A 22,180-nucleotide genomic window follows, 5' to 3' on the forward strand; every position below is an offset into this window, starting at 1 on the left:
AGTGTATGATACATACTGTAAAAGAACCTTTTAACGGGCTAGTTGGTAAACCATTTCAAAAATTAATTGAGCGCAAATACACAGCACATTCATACATGCGCACACTTCCAACTATTCATTGCACGAATACTTAAATATGTACATTTTGCGACTCATGCACGCATTAACACCGACGAAGTGAACTGCACATATTATGAAGAACATACTCTTTTTTTTTTCCTTTCTCACAGCCTAGAATTGATAAACTTAAATTAATTGGGCAATAAAGATAGCAATGGTGTGCTTATACAATGGTGCTCATCCTTTACAATGAAAAAAGCCTCTAAAACCTGACTTGCTGTCTTTCTTGTGCTTCTGCCAAGAATCTTTGTCTGAGAAAAACGTGCCTCATAACCACACAATATAGCATGCGCAACCAGGTGTGCATACTTGTCGTCTCTTTTACTTAATTTTTGGGCATGCTCCCGCGTTAATAACCGGTTAAGGGTGCATGCTACAAAATTAAGTAAAAGAGACAAGTATGTGCACCTGGTTGCGGATGCTGTATTGTGTGGTTATGAGGCACGTTTTTCTCAGACAAAGATTCTTGGCAGAAGCACAAGAAAGACAGCAAGTCAGGTTTTAGAGGCTTTTTTCATTGTAAAGGATGAGCACCGTTGTATAAGCACACCATCGCTATCATTATTTCCCAGCGAAATCCAGTTTATCAATTCTAGGCTGCGAGACGGGAAAAAGAAAGTATGTTCTTCATAATATGTGCAGTTGAATTCGTTGGTGCTAATGCATGCATATGCCACAAAATGTATATATTCAAGCATTCGTGTAATGAAGCAGCCATTCCATTCTGAAGCAGCCGAATATTGAACCTGGTCTGTTCTTGGAAAGCCCTAATGTACGACAGTAAAGGGCATTGAGAATACGTTGTTAGGTGCTTATTTCATGTGCTAAAGCACGGAGAATGACACAGACCTTCCTCTGATTTTTGTACACTTTGTGCGCACTGTGCCGTTTCAGATCTAACCAGTACGCCTGTACCTCTTCATGTTTTGTCTTCTTTTCTCTTTCTTTTTTGTCTACTAACAGTAAAAAAAATGACCCACTCGGTCATATCTTCTTGCTAGCAGGGACAATGCGGAGTTTTTCATTGGCCGGGTCCTTTTGGCTTGTCCCATCGTGTGAGATAGGGCTGTGCTATTTTCTTTATCAATTCACGCTGGCCAGAGTTGTAGTCTCTGCTGAGAATAGGCGTCCAGCAGTAGGGGTGTGACCAAGCTGTAAATAAAGCCAGGAAAAGTAGTTCACAGTTTATTCTTGCGCAGATTAAAGGGACACTAAAGAGCAAAATGATTTTTCTCGCATTACTAAAGTAGTCTTCCACGATACCAAAAACACCACGCTTTCCACGCGAAGACGCTTAATAAGCGAGAAAACGCGCAAAAAGAAAATACAGGTGGCGACGCCACCTTGGAATTCCCGCACCATTTGCCGTGACGTCACATATTTTTGACGGCGCCTGCTTGGGCCTACGTAGTTCCTAATCGGTTAAATCGAAGTACATTGTCCTCTGAGGGGGCCAGAGACTTGACATAACGAGTTTGTGGAAATTTCGTCGAGACAGTGGCGCCAAAATACGTTAAATGCTCTTTGAAGTCTTTTACGTCATGAATTACAAAGTTCGGCGCGAAATTTAAAAATGAAACCTTGAACTTGGTTTTCTCCTCTAATAATAAACCTATGGTGGTGAAATAAACTACACAAGAGTTCTCCGAGCACACTTTATCAATCTAAACCAATTCATTGTTTCTCTTTAGTGTCCCTTTAACATCCTGTATCTATCCAATTTTCACCTCTCATAGGAACACTGTGTTGAACTGCAGCATTTGCACACCGTAACTTGATCGCATTTTGTCATAACAAGAGTATATATGTCCGCAGAAGACATTATCGTTGCCATACGCACACTACCTGCCATGGAACTGCCCGTCTACCATACAATCATAATGTTATTTCGTAATGCATGGTCTTGGTACTCCCACTTGATGCATTCAGGGCTGTCGATAGCCACGCAGAATACAGTTCTGACCTAGGGTGCATGCACCATAGTAGCCGTGAGCTTTCGGGTTGTCTCAGCAGCTCATCCATACTAGCATTCTGCTAAGGATCCAGATGTTGCTAACATGTTTTTGTTTTACTGTATTTCGTTTAATAATAATAAAGTTCAAAGTTCAAACAGACAATGGCCTGCTATGGCTCAGTCCATTACCGAAACTGTAAGTTGGGCGAGTTGGTGCGTACTCATTTCTTGAAAGGAACGGCTCACTAAAAGTGAAGAACAAAAGAGAAGACACACAGTGCTGCATGCAGAACCGAAGGTTTATTGGAGAAAAAATAAAAAAACATGGACTTGTATGCACAAACCGCACATGTCAAATGAAGTCAACCTCAGAATACTATGTCTTTTTAAGTCATACACAGTTTCATCACTTAAAGAGTATTTCATTTTATTTCTTGTTTTATACCTTTTGTTTTAATCATCAGTGCCAAAGCTAGTCTTGCACGAATAATTAGCTTCTGTAAACAGATTTATTATTTTATGCATTTTTTAAGGTCTGATAAGTACTTTGCATATTGAGGCGCTGGTTTTCCAATGCTAGTTGACAGAAGCAGTCGCAGTGGAAGCAGAAAGACGCTTGCAAGGTCTTCTGTCCGTTATGCTTTCAGCTCAATTGCTGTATGGCCTTGTAGTTCTCTTTCATTCCACACAGGCTCTAAAGGCTGCTGAAAAGGATGTACTTGGGCTTCGGTTTCTGTGTGACAGTAATACTTTGACAGTGATTTAGCTTTTCTTTTTCTCTTTTCACTGTTTGGTAAGCTCTATTAGGTCACATGTCAGATTTAAGAGCCCAAACACAAAATTTTAAGAACACATAACTTGAGAGATAGATTTGCGTGAACACACACACGCATCTACAAAATATCAGCAGCAAATATAGCCTAGAACATAATTAAAATCACTCTCAAAGTGTTTGCTGTGTAACTGAGTGCAAAACAGAGCATTTCATGACATTGACGTCAACTTGGATTTAATGGGAACAACGAGGAACCACCTACGTCACAAGTTTAGGCATACACAAGTGGAGCTGGGGTCCTTGTGGCGTATCTTGTGCTTGTACAGTAGCTGAGACAGAAGTGCACGCCTGGTATAAAAAAAAAAAAAAAGGTTCAGTGGTGCGTACTTAGACATGGAGGTTAATACAGCTTTTCTCGCTGTGTTGTATACAGATCTTTGCCCCAGAAAACAGTGTTTAATGTTGACACTTAGCAGTATGCTCGAAAACAAGATCCCAAGATGCACTTTCGAGAGGCCATGTTTTGGTGACTTAATGCCCTTCAATATGCATGGCCTTCGGCTTGAAAGATGTGCAGCCACATAGTGGTTGCTATGCGCAACTCAGAGGAGGCAAAAACTGCAATTTTTTTTTTCTGGCAATAAGTGGCATGAAGCACTAAAGCGACCAGTTTGCACGTGTCTATTTCCAGGGAAGGGCTACCCAAGCAACCGGAGATTGTGCACTCCAAGTCGTGCTACGATCTGCCCAACCGGGACGTCGCACCCCTTTCGAAACGCATTCTGGCAGCCTACACGGGGCCATCGGGTGGTCTCACACGCGTCAACCGGGGGCCACTTCGTGCCCTGACAGTCACCGACCAGGTTGACTTCATCGACGATGATTCCCTCTGCGGTAGCAACGAGAACCTTGCCTCCAGGTGAGCTCCGAATTGTGAAGGACGCGTGAAAGTAAACGTAGAATTAGAGTAGATTATGTTGCCCTTCTAGAAATGTTTCAGCGCATTTTGGGCCAAGACATACTTGCAGAGAAATGTGCGGGAAAGCCGTCTCCGTTATATGCTTCTGCTGGAGCAGACTTATGTTTACAAAAACATGAGCTCAGTCAGGAGCACAGTCCATGGACGGCAGTTCTGATTGGCTAGGAGTAATTGTATCATTCTAACAAGAATCATAGATACTTTAATGATATTTGATTGTGAACTAGTTACATGTTTTGTAGAAGTAACGCTGTATTGAATGAATATTTGAAGTTGACGAACGAGTCTAAGGGCTTGCATCAGTAGAATGTGGGAAGTAATCTTGCAGACACAACTGGGCTGGGATTGTACAATCGCTGTCTTCAAAGCTGGATGGCTATAGCTAATCAAATCTTTCTGAATTTGTACTTGAATGGGTAGCGTTTCAGCTGTACAAAACAGCGCTAAAAGGCGGGACAAAGAAAGGACACAAACCACGGCTCTGACTAACAACGAAATGTGTTTTATTCTTCCAGTACGCATGTATATACTCCGCCACAATCTCAAGAAAACAGAAAAGCAAAGAAACTAAGAAAAAAAAGATGATGATTAGCCTGCGTAGAGGCCAAAAATCCTCAAATGGACAGAAAAGTTAACTCCTTCGGAAAGAGGGAGATCGAGGGGGGGCTGACACCATGCCTCTCTGCCGTTATAGATATGATACGCTTCAGAAATGACAGAGCATGTGTCAAAAATGACACAGGCATGTGTCAGCCTCCCCTCGATCTCCCTTCTTCCGAAGGAGCTATCTTTTCTGTCCGTTTGAGGACTTTGGCCTCTGCACAGGCTAATCATCATCTTCTTTTTTTTTTCTTTGTTTCTTTGCTTTTCTGTTTTCTTGAGACTGTGGCCGAGTATATACATGCGTACTGGAAGAATAGAACACATTTGGTTGTTAGTCAGCACCGTGGTTTGTGTCCTTTCTTTGTCCCGTCTTTTAGCGTTGTTTCGTACAGTTAAGGGGGGACACGGCACTTGAAAAAAAGTTTTTTATTTCTTGATCGATTTTGATTAAACTTCCTGAGTTTATGTATATTTGTGTGCTAATTTCAAATATGTAATTACGTTCTTGGTATGATGTGTAGTTTTTAAAATACAAAATATTTCATGTGTCTTGGGGAGCAAGATTTTTTCTAAACTGAGTAAGTTACAAAGTAAATCAGCATATCAGGATAATCTGGATTCTTAACTGTGTGCAGTGCAACAAAAATGGATGTTCTAACACCATTAGAACAAAAGTTATGGTATGTTCAACATTCACGAGTGAAATCCCAGCTTCAAATTGACTCACTCGCAAATGTTCAGCATACCATAACTTTTGTTCAAATAGGTTTAGAACATCCGTTTTTGCTGCACTGCACACAGTTCCGATTGCAGATTATCCGGATATGCTGATTTATTTTGTAACGCACTCAGTTTATAAATAATCTTGCTCCCCAATAGGCACATGAAATATTTTGTATTTTAAAAACTGCACAATATACTAAAAATGTAATTGGATATTTGAAATCAGCACACAAATATACATTAAGTTGTCAAGTTTCATCAAAATCGATAAAGAAATAAAGAAAAATTTCTAAGAGCAGTGTCCCCCCTTAATCATGAACCAACCAGGCCAAATGCGTGCCTTATAGCGTTTTAATTGTTTAAGTAGAACATTCACAGCTGCTCGCTACATGACATTTGTAGCTGAGCATTGCTCATGCTCTGCTCCATTTTCCCTGCTTTTGCATTGCACAGGATAGCATTGAATTCACATTTATAGTAACTGTGCCTCTCCAAGACAGCGTGACAGTGCGTAAGAGAGAACACCACCTTAGCACTTTCGCTGAGCATCCCTGTGCACAACCTGTTATGATGTATCGGTCTAAGCGGAGCGGACCCTCGCTTAAATTATCAATTGTCATTTGCGTACAGCATTTGACATTCGATGAAAGAGCTACGCAGAAATAGGCAGGCTCCGTTTCTGTGTGTGTGCTGGATATGGTATGCTACTGGCGTTTAATGCGACTTACTGACAAGCCCAACACGCAACCATTGTCTGCGTAAATCTCTCCACCGTCAAAAGAGGTGAATTGCAGTTCTCTGCAGCTTCTCTTGGACTGACGCCTGTTGTCTGTGCAGGTATCTTGACAGGAGTGGCTGGCACACCCAAGGTCAAGCCTCCCACCAGTCTCTCGTCAAACACCGAGGGTCCGCGAGTTGCCGACACCGGTAGGAGAACTCTAGAAGCTTCTAAGCAAGTTAATTCTTGCACTTGTTGTTCGTTATTTAATTTTCTCTGTCTTGGAGTGAGTGAAGTGTCACTGCTAGCTGTGAAAAATTTGTGAACACGAGGTGTTGCTGGAACAGACGTTTCGACAAGCGGACTTGTCTTCTTTAAGGCGGCAACTGCGGGAACGAATTTTTCACAAAGTGTTCACGAATTTTTCATCTCTTCAAACTTCTGTCTTCCCCCGAACTTCTGCTGGTTGTGATACTACACAGCTTGGGATTCCCCAAGTCTTTTATATCTTATGGCAACACTATCAACATCGTTCTCGGCTTATTTATGTCACCTGCAAGATGAAGATTTATGTCATCTGCAGTGCAGTATGCAACTCCGTTTCTGCCCTTACTACTACGTCTGAAAATTGCCAGTTACAGTGCGCAGCTTGTCATGCACTGCATAGACCTTGTTGTTTTCTACGCCAAGTTTCCTCCTCACCAATTTCAAGGTGCCTCCATGTTAACGCGATAGCGTTAAATAGCTTCGTTTCGCAAAAATTCCGGTGTCGGCGTTGCTGGTTGTGAGCGAAAAATCGACAAAAAGATGCAAATAAAATAAATAATAAACATTTCTTCTTCTAGTGAGAATTGAAAGCAAGCCTTCGGCATGGCAAGCAGGTGTTCTACCACAGAGCCACGCCATTGCTAGAAACAGCTTCGAAAAAAACACTAGTATATATGAATGGCATGTAGAGGGGGAGTAACGCTTGTAATATTGCGTGGGAGAAGCGTAGAAACGTTCCAGGCGTTGAAATGTCAATTGCACCACGAGTTGGTGTTTCAAAGGCCCGCCCATTACAAAGCGCTCAGACATATTTAATCATCATCAGCAGCAAAAGCATAAACAAAGTGAGCAGCTGTGTAGGTTCTCGTGTTCCTTACGGATACGTAGTGGGCCCTTCGCTGATTCGCAAAAGGAAGAATTATGGCGTAGTGGGCACTTAAGGGGAGACGCGGGTCTTGGAACGGTCAAAAATGGTCAAAAAATCGATTTTTCGGCAAAGCTTATTTTCGAGGCGTTTGTACTTCTGAGCACCTACTCTCAAATTGCTAACGCTAAATTCGGTCGGGAAACGCGATAAAATCGGCTTTCAAAGCACCCCGCAGCACTAAAATGTCCCCAAAAGGACGAAATTGTTCGAACTTCCCGCGCGCGCCATGAGCGTTGCAGCGGCCGAGCGCCGCCATCTTGGGCTAGATTTGAAGCTGTTTTCTTTGTGCACATTTTGCGCCATCTCAAATGGCGTCGCTCAAGCAGAACGGCCGCCGTCGCGGGTTTTCTGAAGGTCGTTTCCAGGCCACTGATTGGCTCTCACGCGGCGCGCTTTTCAAGCGCGCCTTTCCGAGTCTCCCATTGGCTGGCGCGACCGACACGTCATTTTTTTTTTCTTTGTGTTTGGTTCTCCGCCGTGGCTGTCCGTTTGTGTGCGCCTGCTTTTGCGATCGTGCGTGTTTCTCGACGGACCGTGTCTCTACTTTGTGCCGGTAGTTTTTCCACGCGATCGAGATGCCTGGAGACTCTCGTCTGAAACCATCGACGCAACGAGCTTTTGGAAGCCGTAAAAAACGGGCTTGGAACAAGAAGGCGCCGGCTACAAGTGCACCGTCGGCAGCGGAGTTGGAGTCGCGGCCGGACCCTTTGGACCTGCCGGGAACTTCAACTGACGACACCGTGGGACCAAGTTCGACTAGCGAAACACTTCGGGTTGATGCCGCGTACTACTCAACGGCGGAGCAGGCGCAGCGAGTTGAGAGATCGGCGCAAACGAAGACCGTTCTGTCTGGAAAGTCGGCTACCCAGCGCAAGTTCGACCTTCTTGGAGTAAGCGCGGAGTGCCAGACCGGTGACGCCGGGACCGATTTTTTGCTCGTCGATATGAAAGTTTGAATAACTTTTTTGCACAAGCGAAGTGCGACAAATGCGACGCAAAAAGTCTCAGCGTGAGGAAGGCAACGGACAAGGAGTACGGCCTTGCGGTAAAGCTTATTTTTTCTTGCAGCAGTTGTGATTTCGAGAAGAAGCAATTTTCTTCTCCGAGAGTGAGCGGAACTGCCACCATCACTCCCTTCGAAGTCAACATGAGGGCCATGAAGGGGATACAGATGATAGGCAAAGGTGTTACTGCCCTTTCGGACTTTTGTGCGTGTATGAACCTTTCGCACCGAGGCTTGCACCACAAGACGTTTCAGGGACACCTAAAAAGTTTAGTGAAAGCCTGCGAAAACACAGCGACTGAAAGTGAAGCTGCTAGTGTGGCAGTAATAAAAGAGCTGTATACAGACTTCCTGAACCCCATAGGGAACATCGATGTTGTGTTCGACGGCTCATGGATGACGCGAGGTCGGAGCTCACACATAGGTGTGGGCTGCATCATTGAGCTCTACACTGGCCTTGTAATTGACCATGTTGTTTACTCAAACTTTTGTCTCGGCTGTGCCCTGGGACCACAGCCGCAAGACGAAGGGTACACCGACTGGCTGGCAACCCACGAGTGCCAACGAAACATCGAATGCAACTCTGGCCGCATGGAAGTAGAGGCTGCGCTGACCATGTTTCAGAGGTCCTGGGCCAAGCATGGTCTGCGCTACACGACTGTGGCTCTTTGATGGAGACAGCCGCACTTTTCATGCCTTGTCCGAGCCGAGGTGTACGGCTTTATCCAAATAGACAAAAAGGACTGCATCAACCATGTCCACAAGCGAATGGTGCAGCTTTACGGAACCTTGTGGACAAAAAGAAGGCTCAGGGTGAGTCTCTTGGGGGTAGAGAAAGCTCACGCAAGAGAAGATCAAGAAGATCGCGAATTACTACGGATATGCCCTGAGGAGCAATATCAATGACGTGCCAGCTATGAAGAGGGCAGTCGAAGCTACACTGCTGCACATGACATCGACAGATGATGCACCAAAGCACTCAAAGTGCCCCGAGGGTGCTAGCTCTTGGTGCAAGTACAATAGAGCCTTGGCCAATGGGGAGAGTCCACCTTCACACAAGAATGCCCTGCCGGCTTGTGTTGGGGCTGCTCTGGAGCCAGTCTTTGCGAGGCTCAGTGATGAGAGCCTGCTGGCACGGTGCTGTGAAGGGAAGACCCAGAACGCGAGTGAGAGTCTTCATTCGGTCATCTGGACCCAAACTTCAAAGAATGGGAACGCTTCGCTGGAAAGTGTGAAGCGAGCTGCCGCTGAGGCTGTTGCCATCTACAACCAAGGAAGAAGGGCAACCACGAGTCCATTGCTGCAAGTTTGGGCTATATTGCTGGGGATTGCCTTGTTCGACGAAGCCTAGAAAAAGACTCTGCGTTTACGCAAGGCAAATGCACTCATCTGAAGAGCACCAACACAAAAAAGACTCTTGCAAGGAGACACAAAACGGGTGCAACTGAAGATTACAGTCCTGGACTACTTTGAAGGTATTCTCTCAAGCATAGCAACCTATTACCCAGGGTAACATGCTGCCTAACATCTAGAAGGTTCTTCCTAAAGACTGAAAAGACATGAGCAGCCAGTCGCTTGAGCCTCATACCCCATGGCTTTTCCAGAACCCCCAGCCGCTTGTCATGGTGGGGTTTTGATCATGCTTTGCACATTGGAAAATTTTTTAGATATGATTCCTTGGGTGGAACAAGACACTTTCTGTTTTGTTTGAAGGGAAACAGATGGGAACATGTGAATAAATTTATGGTTAAAGGTTCCTTTTAGAAATTTATACAGTGCGTGTCAATCTTCAAACGCGATTTTCTCGCTTCACATTTTTTGCCAACTTGACCAGCCTTACGGATCTTTTCATTATGTTTTTAAGGTAATTTTGATAAATTTTATACCGTTGAATTCGTAAGAAATAGGACTGTGGAGCTATGCTATTTTTTTGTGGCTAAGATGAACATATGAAATTTTGTGAACAATAATGTGAGCTAATTGCATTTCAAGATTACACAATGTCAATACAATTGAAAGTTCTTATATGATGATATATCTCAGTGACAATATAAATTAGCATAGCTCCACATGGCAGGTCTTTGGCTACAGCTGCATCTTAAACAGAACCTAAAAATACTGAGGGAAAGTGTCTTAATGACCCGTAAGAAATTACCTAATTAGATTTCACTTATGCTCTCACAATTTGATAACTAATTGAAGTACATGAAAACTAATTATATTTTGAAAACAGGAGAAGAAATACATATACACACCCAATTTCATTACAATATCTCCAATAATAAACTTTTCGTTTCGAGACCAGTGTCTCCCCTTAACGACTGTACTTGCAGTGGGCATTCTAGGATAGTTTGAAACGGCCAATGTTATGCACACAGTTGTTTATTTTCTTATGGCACGGCTGAGGCATGCACTGAGGACCGAAGCCAGGCTAGCAGTGGAAAAGGCGATGCTCACGGGGCCCGATTATGCTATCGTGTTCTACTCTTGAAGGCAAAATTCTAGCATCCTCCAAGTTTTTTCTTCTTCCTTTGTGCCTCTTATTTACTAAAACTTGGACATTTTACAGAACTTTTTGTCTGGTAGAGCCACTTATGAAGTTATTAAAATCCTCAAATGAACGGTTACGATTTCTAGAACCTGTGTTTGGAGACAAGCCTTGATGATATTTTTAAGGTTGAATGACAAATGCAGAGTGTTTAGAAGAAATGTTTATGACAAATAGGAAGTTTCACTTATGCCATTAAGCTCTGTTTTTTTCCTGGTGCGCTTGACAGAAAAGGATGATGAATCATTTGGAAGTTTGCGTAAACAAGAGGTGGTAGTGTCGCTGCTGACAGGGAAGCTATTGCAATGTGTCTCTTCTTTTTTTCTTTTTTTTTCCTCTCTCTCTCGTCAGCTGCATCGCCTGTCAGCATGTCCATTGGAGAGGCCGCTCTTTGAAAGATTGATGTTGGTGGTTGACGTTTTCTGTACGTGCCACGATTCGCAGCCACGCCGCTTGCCATCGTGGCTGCGAGCTGTGCTGTCTAGCACTCCCAGGAGAATGCAGGCATAAATACCCAATAAAGTGGATGAGAAAGTGGCCACCGCTGTAGCTCAATTGGTAAAGCATCAGACACGTTATCCGGAGGTTGTAGGTTCGGTCCCCACCTGCGGCAAGTTGCTTTTTCATCCACTTTAATTCCTTCCCATTTATGTCATAATTACTATACTACAGTTAAAACATATGAGTGATGTCCCATATACCTTCCTTAGTTTCATTTTCTGTTCGTTTCATTAGGTTTTGTATAACAAAAGAAGCGAGCCCTCAATCAATCCCCCTCTTTCGTTGACTCTAAAGGCAGCCTCTTTCGGGTGCGTCCTCTTTCGGGTGTGTCATTTCGGGAGTATTCATTTCGCGCTTTTGGGTTTTTGACGGTTGTAGCAGTGAAGAAGTTGTATACTTAATTAGCACTTAATTTTCGTTCCACCTTCCAAACAGAAACGTTTACCTCTCAGCAACACGTGCTACTATAGATACCATTTGAACCTAGAGCTCGCTAACATGTTCATACAGAAACCCCATTTTGTGCACTTTGATGAACCTCTCCAATATGCAGTCATAGGAAGCACCCATTATTCAAGCATTTAATTGATCGACCCTTTTTTGGCAGGTTCACTTAGAGCTGTAAGAGAGTCAATGGGGTCGCGAGAAATTTTGTGACGGATGGCTGTATTGGTGGCGCATTGACCAGCCTCTTACGATATTTTAGTTTTGTAATAGCGTTGTTCTCCTTTCTCACAGTGAAGCGGTCTTAGCCTACCCTGCGCCGCCGTCGAATTAGTAGTAGCACTAGTAGTAGTAGCAGTAGTAGTACACTCAAACCTCGATTGAACGAATACGGATATAACGAATTATCGGTTATAACAAAGTAAATGAAGAATAGTCCTCTCATTAGATACAGTGTTGTGAATGCATGTTTATAACGAATTTTCGGATATAACGAAGTTATTTTCATGTCAGATGTGACTTTGTTATAATGAGGTTATAGTGTAGTAGTAGTAGCAATACAGTAAAAGCTCGTTAATTTGACCCCCAGTAATTCAGAAAATTGGATAATTTGGACGTGTTCTCTGGTCTCGGCAAACCTATGTATTGTTCATTGGCATCAAGCTCTCGTTAATTCAGCCATAGTTGGCCCCAACCCGGTTAATTCGGACAATCCTTAAAACGCGCAAAGCACGAAGCCCCGCAAATGTGCGACTCAATGGAGTGGAAACGGCACGCGCGAACAACCGAAATGGCCGCGGGCCTTCAGAAAGGCGTGGTCGTCATCCGCAATCTTATCACAATCGCGCTGCTGGCGACCAAGGCTTCGGCAACTGCGGCAAACTTTTTCGTTTTTGGTTTTACTTGGAGCACGCGACCTGCATGGGAGAAGTGCGCCGGCCATTTTTCCGATGGATAAATTACTGTCGCGTGCGCGTGGTGGTGGCGGTACGTAAGAAGGGATGGGTTCAGAGCACCTTTCGGCTGAAGACAATGGGGTCTTGAGCCGAGGTCATATTGTGAACGAAGTCGTGAATGACGAAAATTGCGGCTTTGACACTGCTCCTATGGAAAATGGGTATATACTGAATTTACGTATTCATCAAGAAAATGAAAATGCATTGATGTAATACACACTTGTTTTCTCGATACTTTCGATACTTCGGCATTCGGTTAATTCGGACATTTTGTCCGGTCCCGTGAAATCTGAGTTAACGAGCTTTTACTGTAGTAGTAGTAGTAGTAGTAGTAGTAGTAGTAGTAGTAGTAGTAGTAGTAGTAGTAGTAGTAGTAGTAGTAGTAGCAGTAATAGCAGTAGTAGTAGTAGTAGTAGTAGTAGTAGTAGTAGTAGTAGTAGTAGTAGTAGGTGTCATGCAGGTCCCGTGACCTAAGGGGAGAGTGAATAAAGAAATAAAATGAAATGATGATGCACGTGATCTCGTGCACTTACAGCTTCGCCGTCCGACTCTTTTCACTGCGTGGAACCGGCTGAACTTTTTTTGCATTCTTTTGCAGCTTGCGTAACCGGTGAAGAGGCTGAGACAGCCACTGAGGAGGTTGCCGGGATCTGCAATTGGAACCAGCCAGCAGAGTTCGCTTACGGAATTGCCACGACACTTTACGAGTGTCACCCCGTCACCAAAGAAAATGCAGGTGCGTTGCACTGGCACATGGATTTAGGGCATGGCTGTCTTTTTGTGTTACTTTTTTTTCCCTTAATTTATGTTGTAGTTATCAAGAAATAAGCATTTTTCTTTTTTTATATCGAACATATAACATTGAATATTGTGTTGAACATTCTGCTTTGTCGCATTTCGGTGCAGGCGAAATGATAGAGGCCGGTGTACTGTGTGACGTCAGTGCACGTTGAAGAACAGCAGATGGTCGAAATTTCGGGAGCCCTCCACTACGGCGTCCCTCATAATCATATCGTGGTTTTGGGACGTAAAACCCCAGATATTATTATTATCAACATTCTGCTTTGCTCTTGCGTTTTCGTCCACTGCAATAGGTGATATTCCTATAAGGCAGTTCTTGTTTTGTAGCCAAAATACAATAGTTGTGCGTTTCTTTTTATTCGAGAAGTAGCAGTTCAAGATAAGATGCCTGATATTTGGAGCGATGTTTCAAATACATAATGTGAGATTACCTTCTCGAAAACTCGCACTCGGCCACTTGATGATGAAGACATGCATGAAAATCAAACTTTTTGCTCTGAGAGAGGTTCAGCCGCATTGAAAAGGGGAAATTTTTATAAACAGGAATGTACAGACGAGGTTCTACCATGCCTCAAATAAGTAAAGAAGTTTCAAGGATGTAGTGGTAAGGTCGCATCGTGAGCTTTCTGTTGCCAACTCGTCATGAGGTCTAAGGTTTCGGCCGCAGCTGCTTTTAAATGTTGATCATATAAGCTCTCTCACAAAGTTTGAAACCTCTGAGCACAGGTGCAGCTAAGGCATGCAAAAATATTTGGAAATCGTTGCTGTGCCGTGGATGCTGCAGTAAAGCTGCAGCTGAAGGTAGTGCTGCAAAAAAAAAAAAAAGAAAGAGAAGGAAGCTGTAAAGCGGAATGCTGCCATTTCTTTCCCGCCAAAAAGGCATCTTAACATATGACTTAACATTCAAAGCGAAATATAGAATTGCATTTTATGGTTTCTTTGTTGAATGAATTGTTCAACCATTTTCTTGTAGGCTTGTCCATGCATCTATGCTGAGGTCTTGGCTGATTGTCTTGATATGGATGGGTATTGCGTGCTTTCTGGGAACTCTCCTGATGGACACTGAGAGCAAGTTCATTGCTCCAGAGAGGTGCCACTACAGGAGGAAATTGCATTTTAAAGGGTCCCCTGAACATCCTCTGAAAATACAAAGAACAAGCGTGTGGTTGTCTCCTTCCTGGTGTTTCTCATCTTTTTATCACGGTTTGTAACGCCAGCAGTCTGTTCACGTGATGGCGTGAAGAAACAAGCTTTTGATTGGTCCACATACGAGGAATGCCAGTTGTGAATTGTCTCCTACCCTGCTTTGTCTCGCATGACTGCTGTACGCGATCAAATGATTTCACTTTGTTTAGTGTGTTTTCAAATGCGCAAGCGGAGAAACAGCGTGTAGCCGAACAGTGCGAAATCCTGATAGGCTCAACGCTAATGCTGACATTGTCCACGTGTCTTATGAAGAAATAAAAGGCGAGGAGGAGATGGCACCTGTAAGAAGGGTAGCGAAGGTGAGAAATCTTTGGGGGGCCCTTTAAATTGACTGACAACCAAGAATATGTCTCCGGGCCACTGCTCGCTGCAGCACCAGATGTCATTGCTTTCTTTGCAGGGGAGCCAATTGCAGACGCATTTGCAATCTGCGTCCGGGAGAACAGTGCCATCATGGCACTGGCAGACGGCGTCAACTGGGGTGACAAGTCTTGCCTGGCGGCACGTTGTGCCGTGCATGGGTGCATGGACTACCTCAACCGGGCACTGTACCGCGAGGGCGGCACCATTGAAACAACGCAGGTCAGTTTTCAGATTCTACCTTTTAGTGTTGCAGCCACGTGCCATCATTTTAAGGCACTATTGTTATGGAGCTACTTTGCCAAGTTTTTGGTCATCACGTAACTTTAATGCAGTATTGCATTAGAGTTACGTGATGACCAAAATTGCAGATCATCATTGCTTAGTCTTCAGTCGTCACATGTTTTTGTCTGCTAACTAAAAACCCAGCAACATGCAAACAGGCATTTTCTGCTAACTGTGTACATCCGCTGCTCAATAAACCCCACCAAAAAGAAAATAAAACATTGCCCCTCCCCAGGAATAGAACTAGTGCACTCTGTGTTGCAGAGAAGTGTGTTTGGTCAGAGTTACGAAAGTGTCGATGTGTGGAAGTGTAATCCTGCCTTTTTATAGCTGCTGTGTTCAGTGCTTTAATAGACTGGTGTCACCATCTGTTGGGACATAAATGAAACAGTGACCCTGAGGTACATGGCCTCTGAGATTTGCAGCTGTTTAGAGGTGTATCTAGAGGAGTGTTAGTGGACAGGTTTCGCCATCTGTCTGGTAACTTAAGAAAGCGGCAGCCCCAATGTATGTGGCCTCTGAGATTCTCAGCACCACCTTTCCCGCTTGACGAAGTACCTGAGATTTACAGGTGCACATTAAATAACCCTAAATTATTGAAGTGTATTTCGTAGTCCCTCACTACGGCATGCCACATGATTATATCATGGTCTTGGCGCATATCTAGAGCCCCGGAATTAATGTCGCTCCCTTCATTTCTGTTCCAGGAGGTGTTCGTTTGTCTACTGCGCTCATTCCAAGCTGCACACAGCTTGATTCTTCAGGAACAAGGCATGCTCACGACGCTGTGCGCTGCGGTAGCTGTCCAGCTTCAAGGCTCTGACCAGTACGTCGTGTGCACATGCAACGTCGGGGACAGCCTCGCATACGTCTATAGTCAACAGCACGGTGTTCGTGAAATCACTCTAGGTGAGTGTCTGTTGGTTTTCACCTTCACAGAAAATCTTGGGTTGATGTAGCTTTGGCAGGAAAGGAGATGGCACATGGTAGTGTAAAGCGGGGGACAGACGGTCCGATATTCCATGCGATCCGACGGCCGACGCGGCGGTGGGGGAGAGGGAATGGTGGCTGTGCGATGCTATGAAAGGTCACCATTCCGGTTTCCCCTCCGCCGTGTCGCTCGTCGAATCGCATGAAAAATCGTACCATCTGTCTCGCCCTTAAAGCTCTTTCATCGCTTCTCTTATAAATTTGTTCATCTTCTATTGTTTCAACGTTGATTGGAACAACTGATCAAATTATTTGACAAATTATTTGGTGATTCAAAATGAAAAAGAAACATCAAAGAAAGGCCTGAACATACTACTGCTTCACTTGACTGTCTTTATGTGTTAGTGACATGCGTCATATATGAACCCCAACAAATTTTTAATGGTTCAAAAGTAAAGACAGTATACCGACAAATATGCAAAGTTTTTTCTAAACCTTTGTTGCCTGAAGTCGACCCCTGCGTTACAATCGAATCCCAAAACTCAAGTTGTCTAAAAAAGTGCCAGTTTGAATTGATGGCTTCAGTTTGTGGGATCTGAGATCGTGTGTTCTTATTATCGCCGGCTCTCAGAGCACACGGAAGACAGCAGACGCGGTCGGTTCAACGAACACATTCAAGTTTATTACACACTGCTTTTACATTCGGCGAGCTCGCCGGCCGAATCTTATTACAATCTAGTCACTCGCTAAAACAATTACACGCGGACAATGAATACTTGGATAACATAACACACATTCAACAACGTAACACATGAAATACACCATAACATACGACAAGCAATAACCGCGAATGCGGCGTGCGAGGACGCACGACTCACCGACGTGGGGCCCCGAGGGAAACGAGCCGCGGTATCGTCCCCCAGCGGGACCCACCGCGGGAAGCCGCCCGTCCACGCCAGCCGCCAAATCCCAAGAGAGTTCCTTTTTCCCGCCCGGCGGCCGCGGCGGGCTCGCTCGCTTCTCTCCGGTGGCGCGGCCGTCGCTCACGCGCGAACCCCAACGCTCGCGAGCCCAGCGCCACTGCCGCCGACAGCCTATCCGCGAGGCGCGCGTGCGCCACTAGGCGCAGACAACTCCACAGGGGCCGACAGCACCCCCACATCCCCCCAACCTTAATTCAACACATATCCCGAAAAAAAAACTTGAAAACAAACATCCCCCCAACCTTAATTCAACACATATCCCGGAAAAAAGAACTTGGAAACAAACAGCTACACAAGCTCTACTAAAAAACAACACATGTGGCCTAAATGTCCCTAAAGAATGTCCGTGCACCGCGACACAGCCGCTGGTCGACACCACTGCACTGGCTCGACGGCTTGGCCTCCGTCCCGGAACCGCAAAGGCGACGTGGCCGTCGGCGCGAGAGAGCGTCGCTCGCACCGACACGTCCTCCGGTTATGGGCAACACTCACGAGGGCCCCCCAGCTTGAAGACCGCCGCGCAGGTCACAGGCATGTTCATTGCCCAAGACATCTCGACCGCATTCCCGGCCAACGGCGAAGACGACGTGCAGGGGACAGCCAGCCGCGGGTTACGTCAATCCCGCTGCGTATATTCAAAACACTCAACAGAACGATGCCGCAGAACAAAGGGAAGGGAGCTACGGGCGCAGCGCCCACGTAGCAACGGCTAGCAATGATATCGGCGGCGGCAGACGACAAATTTAAGTGAGCCAATGTTGCTTTTCTTAATTTGTGCAACACCTCATCGCCACGATCCAACGGTTTGTGTCCCCCGCGCGACAGGCGGCTCCGCAAAGCCTTAGGCCCAACGAGTCGCTCGACAACAACCGGCATCCAAAACGAGCACCCCGCACAGGCGCAGAGGAGGCAGCCGCGAGGAGACATCAGCTCCGTGAAGTGGCCCTACGCGCTCGCTGCACACAGCAGCTTACCGAGCGATCAGCGCCCATCGTCCCGGACGATGTCACGACGCCCCGGCGTCGAGCCGCAATACCAGCAGCAACGACACCCGTGGCCCCTGGCCACCCGGCTACACAAGCCGCGACTCCCAGAGTCAAAGAGACAGAAGAAACTATTTACAGAAACCCGGACCACCTACGAAGCTTCCGTACACGCTCGCTTCGGGCTTGCCTACAATCCACGTACTCTATGCCTCGTTCTCCCATGATGCGGACCACATGGCTCGTACCGAAAACTCAACGACGTTTTTTTTTTTTTTAAATAAAATGAACTTCCGTACAGAAAAAAAAAGAAAAGGAACTCTTAGTGTGCCGACGCGTTCAAACATGCCACAACAACCAATCTCCCCTCTTGCAAACAGCAAAAAAAAAAACTAGTGGGCCGACAAGTTCAAACATGCCACAACAACCGATCTCCTCGCTCTCAAGAAAGCACGCCGCCATTTTGCGATGACAATCCCCCCCTAGGCCTACTCTAACCCGGCTCACACAAAGGATGCCCCGAACCGCGAAAACTGTCGTCCGATGCCCCAAGAGCCTCCACGTTGGGCAGCCAGTGTGGGATCTGAGATCGTGTGTTCTTATTATCGCCGGCTCTCAGAGCACACGGAAGACAGCAGACGCAGTCGGTTCAACGAACACATTCAAGTTTATTACACACTGCTTTTACATTCGGCGAGCTCGCCGGCCGAATCTTATTACAATCTAGTCACTCGCTAAAACAATTACACGCGGACAATGAATACTTGGATAACATAACACACATTCAACAACGTAACACATGAAATACACCATAACATACGACAAGCAATAACCGCGAATGCGGCGTGCGAGGACGCACGACTCACCGACGTGGAGCCCCGAGGGAAACGAGCCGCGGTATCGTCCCCCAGCGGGACCCACCGCGGGAAGCCGCCCATCCACGCCAGCCGCCAAATCCCAAGAGAGTTCCTTTTTCCCGCCCGGCGGCCGCGGCGGGCTCGCTCGCTTCTCTCCGGTGGCGCGGCCGTCGCTCACGCGTGAACCCCAACGCTCGCGAGCCCAGCGCCACTGCCGCCGACGGCCTATCCGCGAGGCGCGCGTGCGCCACTAGGCGCAGACAACTCCACAGGGGCCGACAGCACCCCCACAAGTTTTGGCCATTTCTGACCAGTGTCAACAACATGTTCATGCGCAAATGCCATCCAAGTCCACTACAAGCCAAAAATGCATTCCTTTCTTTCCGATTTTTTTCGGTGACTCTGCACACTTTGCATTCATTCTTGCGGTATCATTGTAGTGGTCTTGGTGGTTTTGGCTCCCCATGAAAGTTTCTGCCAACCTTAAGATGGCAACATATCGTTCTCAGTAGGGCGCCTGGTTCAAGAGGAGGGTTATTGTGATGGCTGAGGAATTCGGGAGTTCTGCTGCTGCCCAATGCCTTGATGTTGATCGATCTATATCCATGGATGGCAGCTCCGGCAGGAGCTCCTTGTCAAGTGCGAGCCTGGCTGAAAGGTATTCAGGGGCCTCGCGGCAGCTGTCTCTACAAATGGGAACAGCATGTTGCGGATTTCATCACTGAACAATGCAATCACCTCGTGGTGGTCAGTATGGAGCTCATCCAGTCCAATGTGAGCAACATTGCTTGGCAGATTAAATGATCCAAACAAAGTTTAAAGCACCAATTGGGTGGGCGCAGAGGTTTATGCGGAGTAATGGGTTTCCTTCTAGCACAAAGTCTGTAGCACAGAAGTTGCTGCAGGAGCTTGAAGCAGAGTTATTGGAATTTCAGCACTTTGTCATTGACCGACACCATTCATTGAAGGTGCCATTGCAGCATATTGGAAGCGCCGGTCAAACTGCTGTGTACTTCTATGTGCCGATGAGCAGGACCGTCAACAGTGTTGGTTCCTGAGAAGTTCGCATTAGGACCCATAGGCGGAGAGTTCTCATATATATATATATATATATATATATATATATATATATATATATATATATATATATATATATATATATATATATATATATACATACATACATACATTACATACATACCGAGTGACCCAGCTATGTTTAGCCAAGGGTTAAAAAATGCAATATTAGAGGCAGGCGAGTGAAATCAGTTGCAAATTGGTGACAATCACTTTGCGCACTACATGCAATTTTTTGTTTTGTAAGGAATTTGTCAATTAGGATCATTTAATTAAATTGCAAAATATTGACTATAGGCAAGAAATGCGACTTGGAAAGTTCGAGAGCGTCTTCAGAAACCCCAATTGCATTATTTGCAATAAAGAAAGTCTCACCTATACCATTTTTTCCAAGCTGCAAAGAAAGCCCGCGAACTACAAAAAAAAAAATTAAAAAAACACGTGACTAGTGACACGCAGCGTATGTGCTGCTCTCAGCCATGCTGCCGTGCTGCTCTCAGCCGGTTTGAGCGAACGAAATCAGCTGCGGCCGCGACTCGCCGGCTCCGTTGCAGCGGTAGGCTGATAAGTTAATGGTGATTTCTTGGCCCTCGTCAGCCACTTGGCGCACGGGACGATGCAAGTTGTAGCGAGTGCTACAACTTGCACCGGGGTACTGACACAAAGATTTTCACTTGTCGTTTTTTGTTTGCGTCAAATGAAAGGCCAAGCCCTCAAGAGCCTAGAAGATGTATTGCTAAGCGTGAGGACACCCTGAAAAGCTAATTCCAATATGTTTTTAAAAGCTAGTCACGGTTCCTACCGTACCTTAACGTCACCACATGGTATGAGCTTCTCATCACATGCTCGCGCAAGATATTGTGATGTTTCCAGGGCCACTCTGCACCGTGGCTCCATTGGTGATGCAAAAGCGGCCATATTGAAATTTCGGTGATGCACAAGCAGCCTTTTTGGAAGTTGTGGTACCTGTCATCATCTCAACTAGCCACACTGCTGCGTGAAGTCACGAAAATTAGTATACTGTAGCCTGACGTCAAGATAGTGTCAATGTCAACAGGTGCGTCATGGGAAAATTGACCTCATTACCAAAATGAAATATCTTATCAGCATTTGTTGAGCTTCACTCTTGCTCAGAGCCGTCTCTGTATACAGAAAATTTCTATTGTGTAGTAGAGTAAGCTCATCCCCTAATAATGGTGTTAGTGTCAGTACAGGATACACAAGCTCTATACGCCAACTGGATCCAGGAATAACAAATCCTGACGCCTTCTGGAAGAACGAAATGACAAAGTGCTTCGCAGACTGTCCAGTGGATGTCTGCCACTTCACACGACCTCCCGCATGACATGGTGGTTAGTGCTTACAAGAAATGGTCAATATGAAATGCCCTTGACTGCACTGAAGACAACATTGTCTGGGAGGATGAGAATGAGACTGAGTACTCGATTTCCCAGAACTCGTCTATTGAACATGATGACGATTTGTGAAAAACGCCGCGTTTTGAGAAAGGTAGCAGCTTCAGTAGTTTGTTTAAAACATAATTTTAATTATTTATTTATTTTTTTACTGGACGCCATGAAAGGTCGCCTCTGGCATTATTATCCCAGTCATATAAATACGGTAATATATTCAATTAAGAAGTACAATTCATCACTGCAGAAAGTTTGACTTGTTCTTTAGTGTCCTCTTAAAGGGGTCATGAACCACTTTTCCAAGTAATGATCTAATGACCTCAGTACAGTAGAACCCCGCTGTTACATTCCTCACTGCTGCGTTTTCCCGGCTGTTACGTCGTTTTCCGCCGGTCCCGGCATAGCTCCCATAGGATACAATGTATTGGGAACCCCGCTGTTACGTCGTAACTGTCGGACCGTTCCCGTATGATACGTCGCGAAGTGCGCCCGGAGCCGACCGAGTGACTGCCGAAGAGAGTGGCCATGGTGCATTTTCACGCAGCTTGGCCTGGTTTGACCGTAATATTAGCCACATGAGAGGCGCAAGCAACAAGATCTTTCAATTGATGCAAACAAAAGCATGGCCTTCGAGATTTGCATTACAAAGATGGCGTCTATGACGTAATTGCTTGCGAAAGCAAGGCCTTCGAGGTTTGCATTTACTATTGACAAAAGCATAGCCTTTGAGATTTGTATTGCACAAACATGGCGTCTATGACGTAATT

The 22,180-nt window shown here is 45.4% G+C and overlaps 1 protein-coding gene across 1 annotated transcript in view; it reads left to right on the top strand.

Moving 5' to 3' along the window:
• LOC119405247 (PP2C-like domain-containing protein CG9801) overlaps positions 1 to 22,180 on the top strand; it is a 48,140-nt gene that overhangs the window by 9,040 nt on the left and 16,920 nt on the right. Inside the window, exons 2-6 of the mRNA XM_037672056.2 lie at positions 3,541 to 3,768; positions 5,992 to 6,081; positions 13,118 to 13,255; positions 14,927 to 15,108; positions 15,879 to 16,080. Coding sequence (XP_037527984.1) covers positions 3,729 to 3,768; positions 5,992 to 6,081; positions 13,118 to 13,255; positions 14,927 to 15,108; positions 15,879 to 16,080 — 652 coding nt within the window. The 5' untranslated portion in view covers positions 3,541 to 3,728. The remainder of the gene's footprint in view (positions 1 to 3,540; positions 3,769 to 5,991; positions 6,082 to 13,117; positions 13,256 to 14,926; positions 15,109 to 15,878; positions 16,081 to 22,180) is intronic.

Source organism: Rhipicephalus sanguineus, chromosome 9 (genome assembly GCF_013339695.2).
Source record: "Rhipicephalus sanguineus isolate Rsan-2018 chromosome 9, BIME_Rsan_1.4, whole genome shotgun sequence".
Taxonomy (NCBI): Eukaryota; Metazoa; Arthropoda; class Arachnida; order Ixodida; family Ixodidae; genus Rhipicephalus; species Rhipicephalus sanguineus.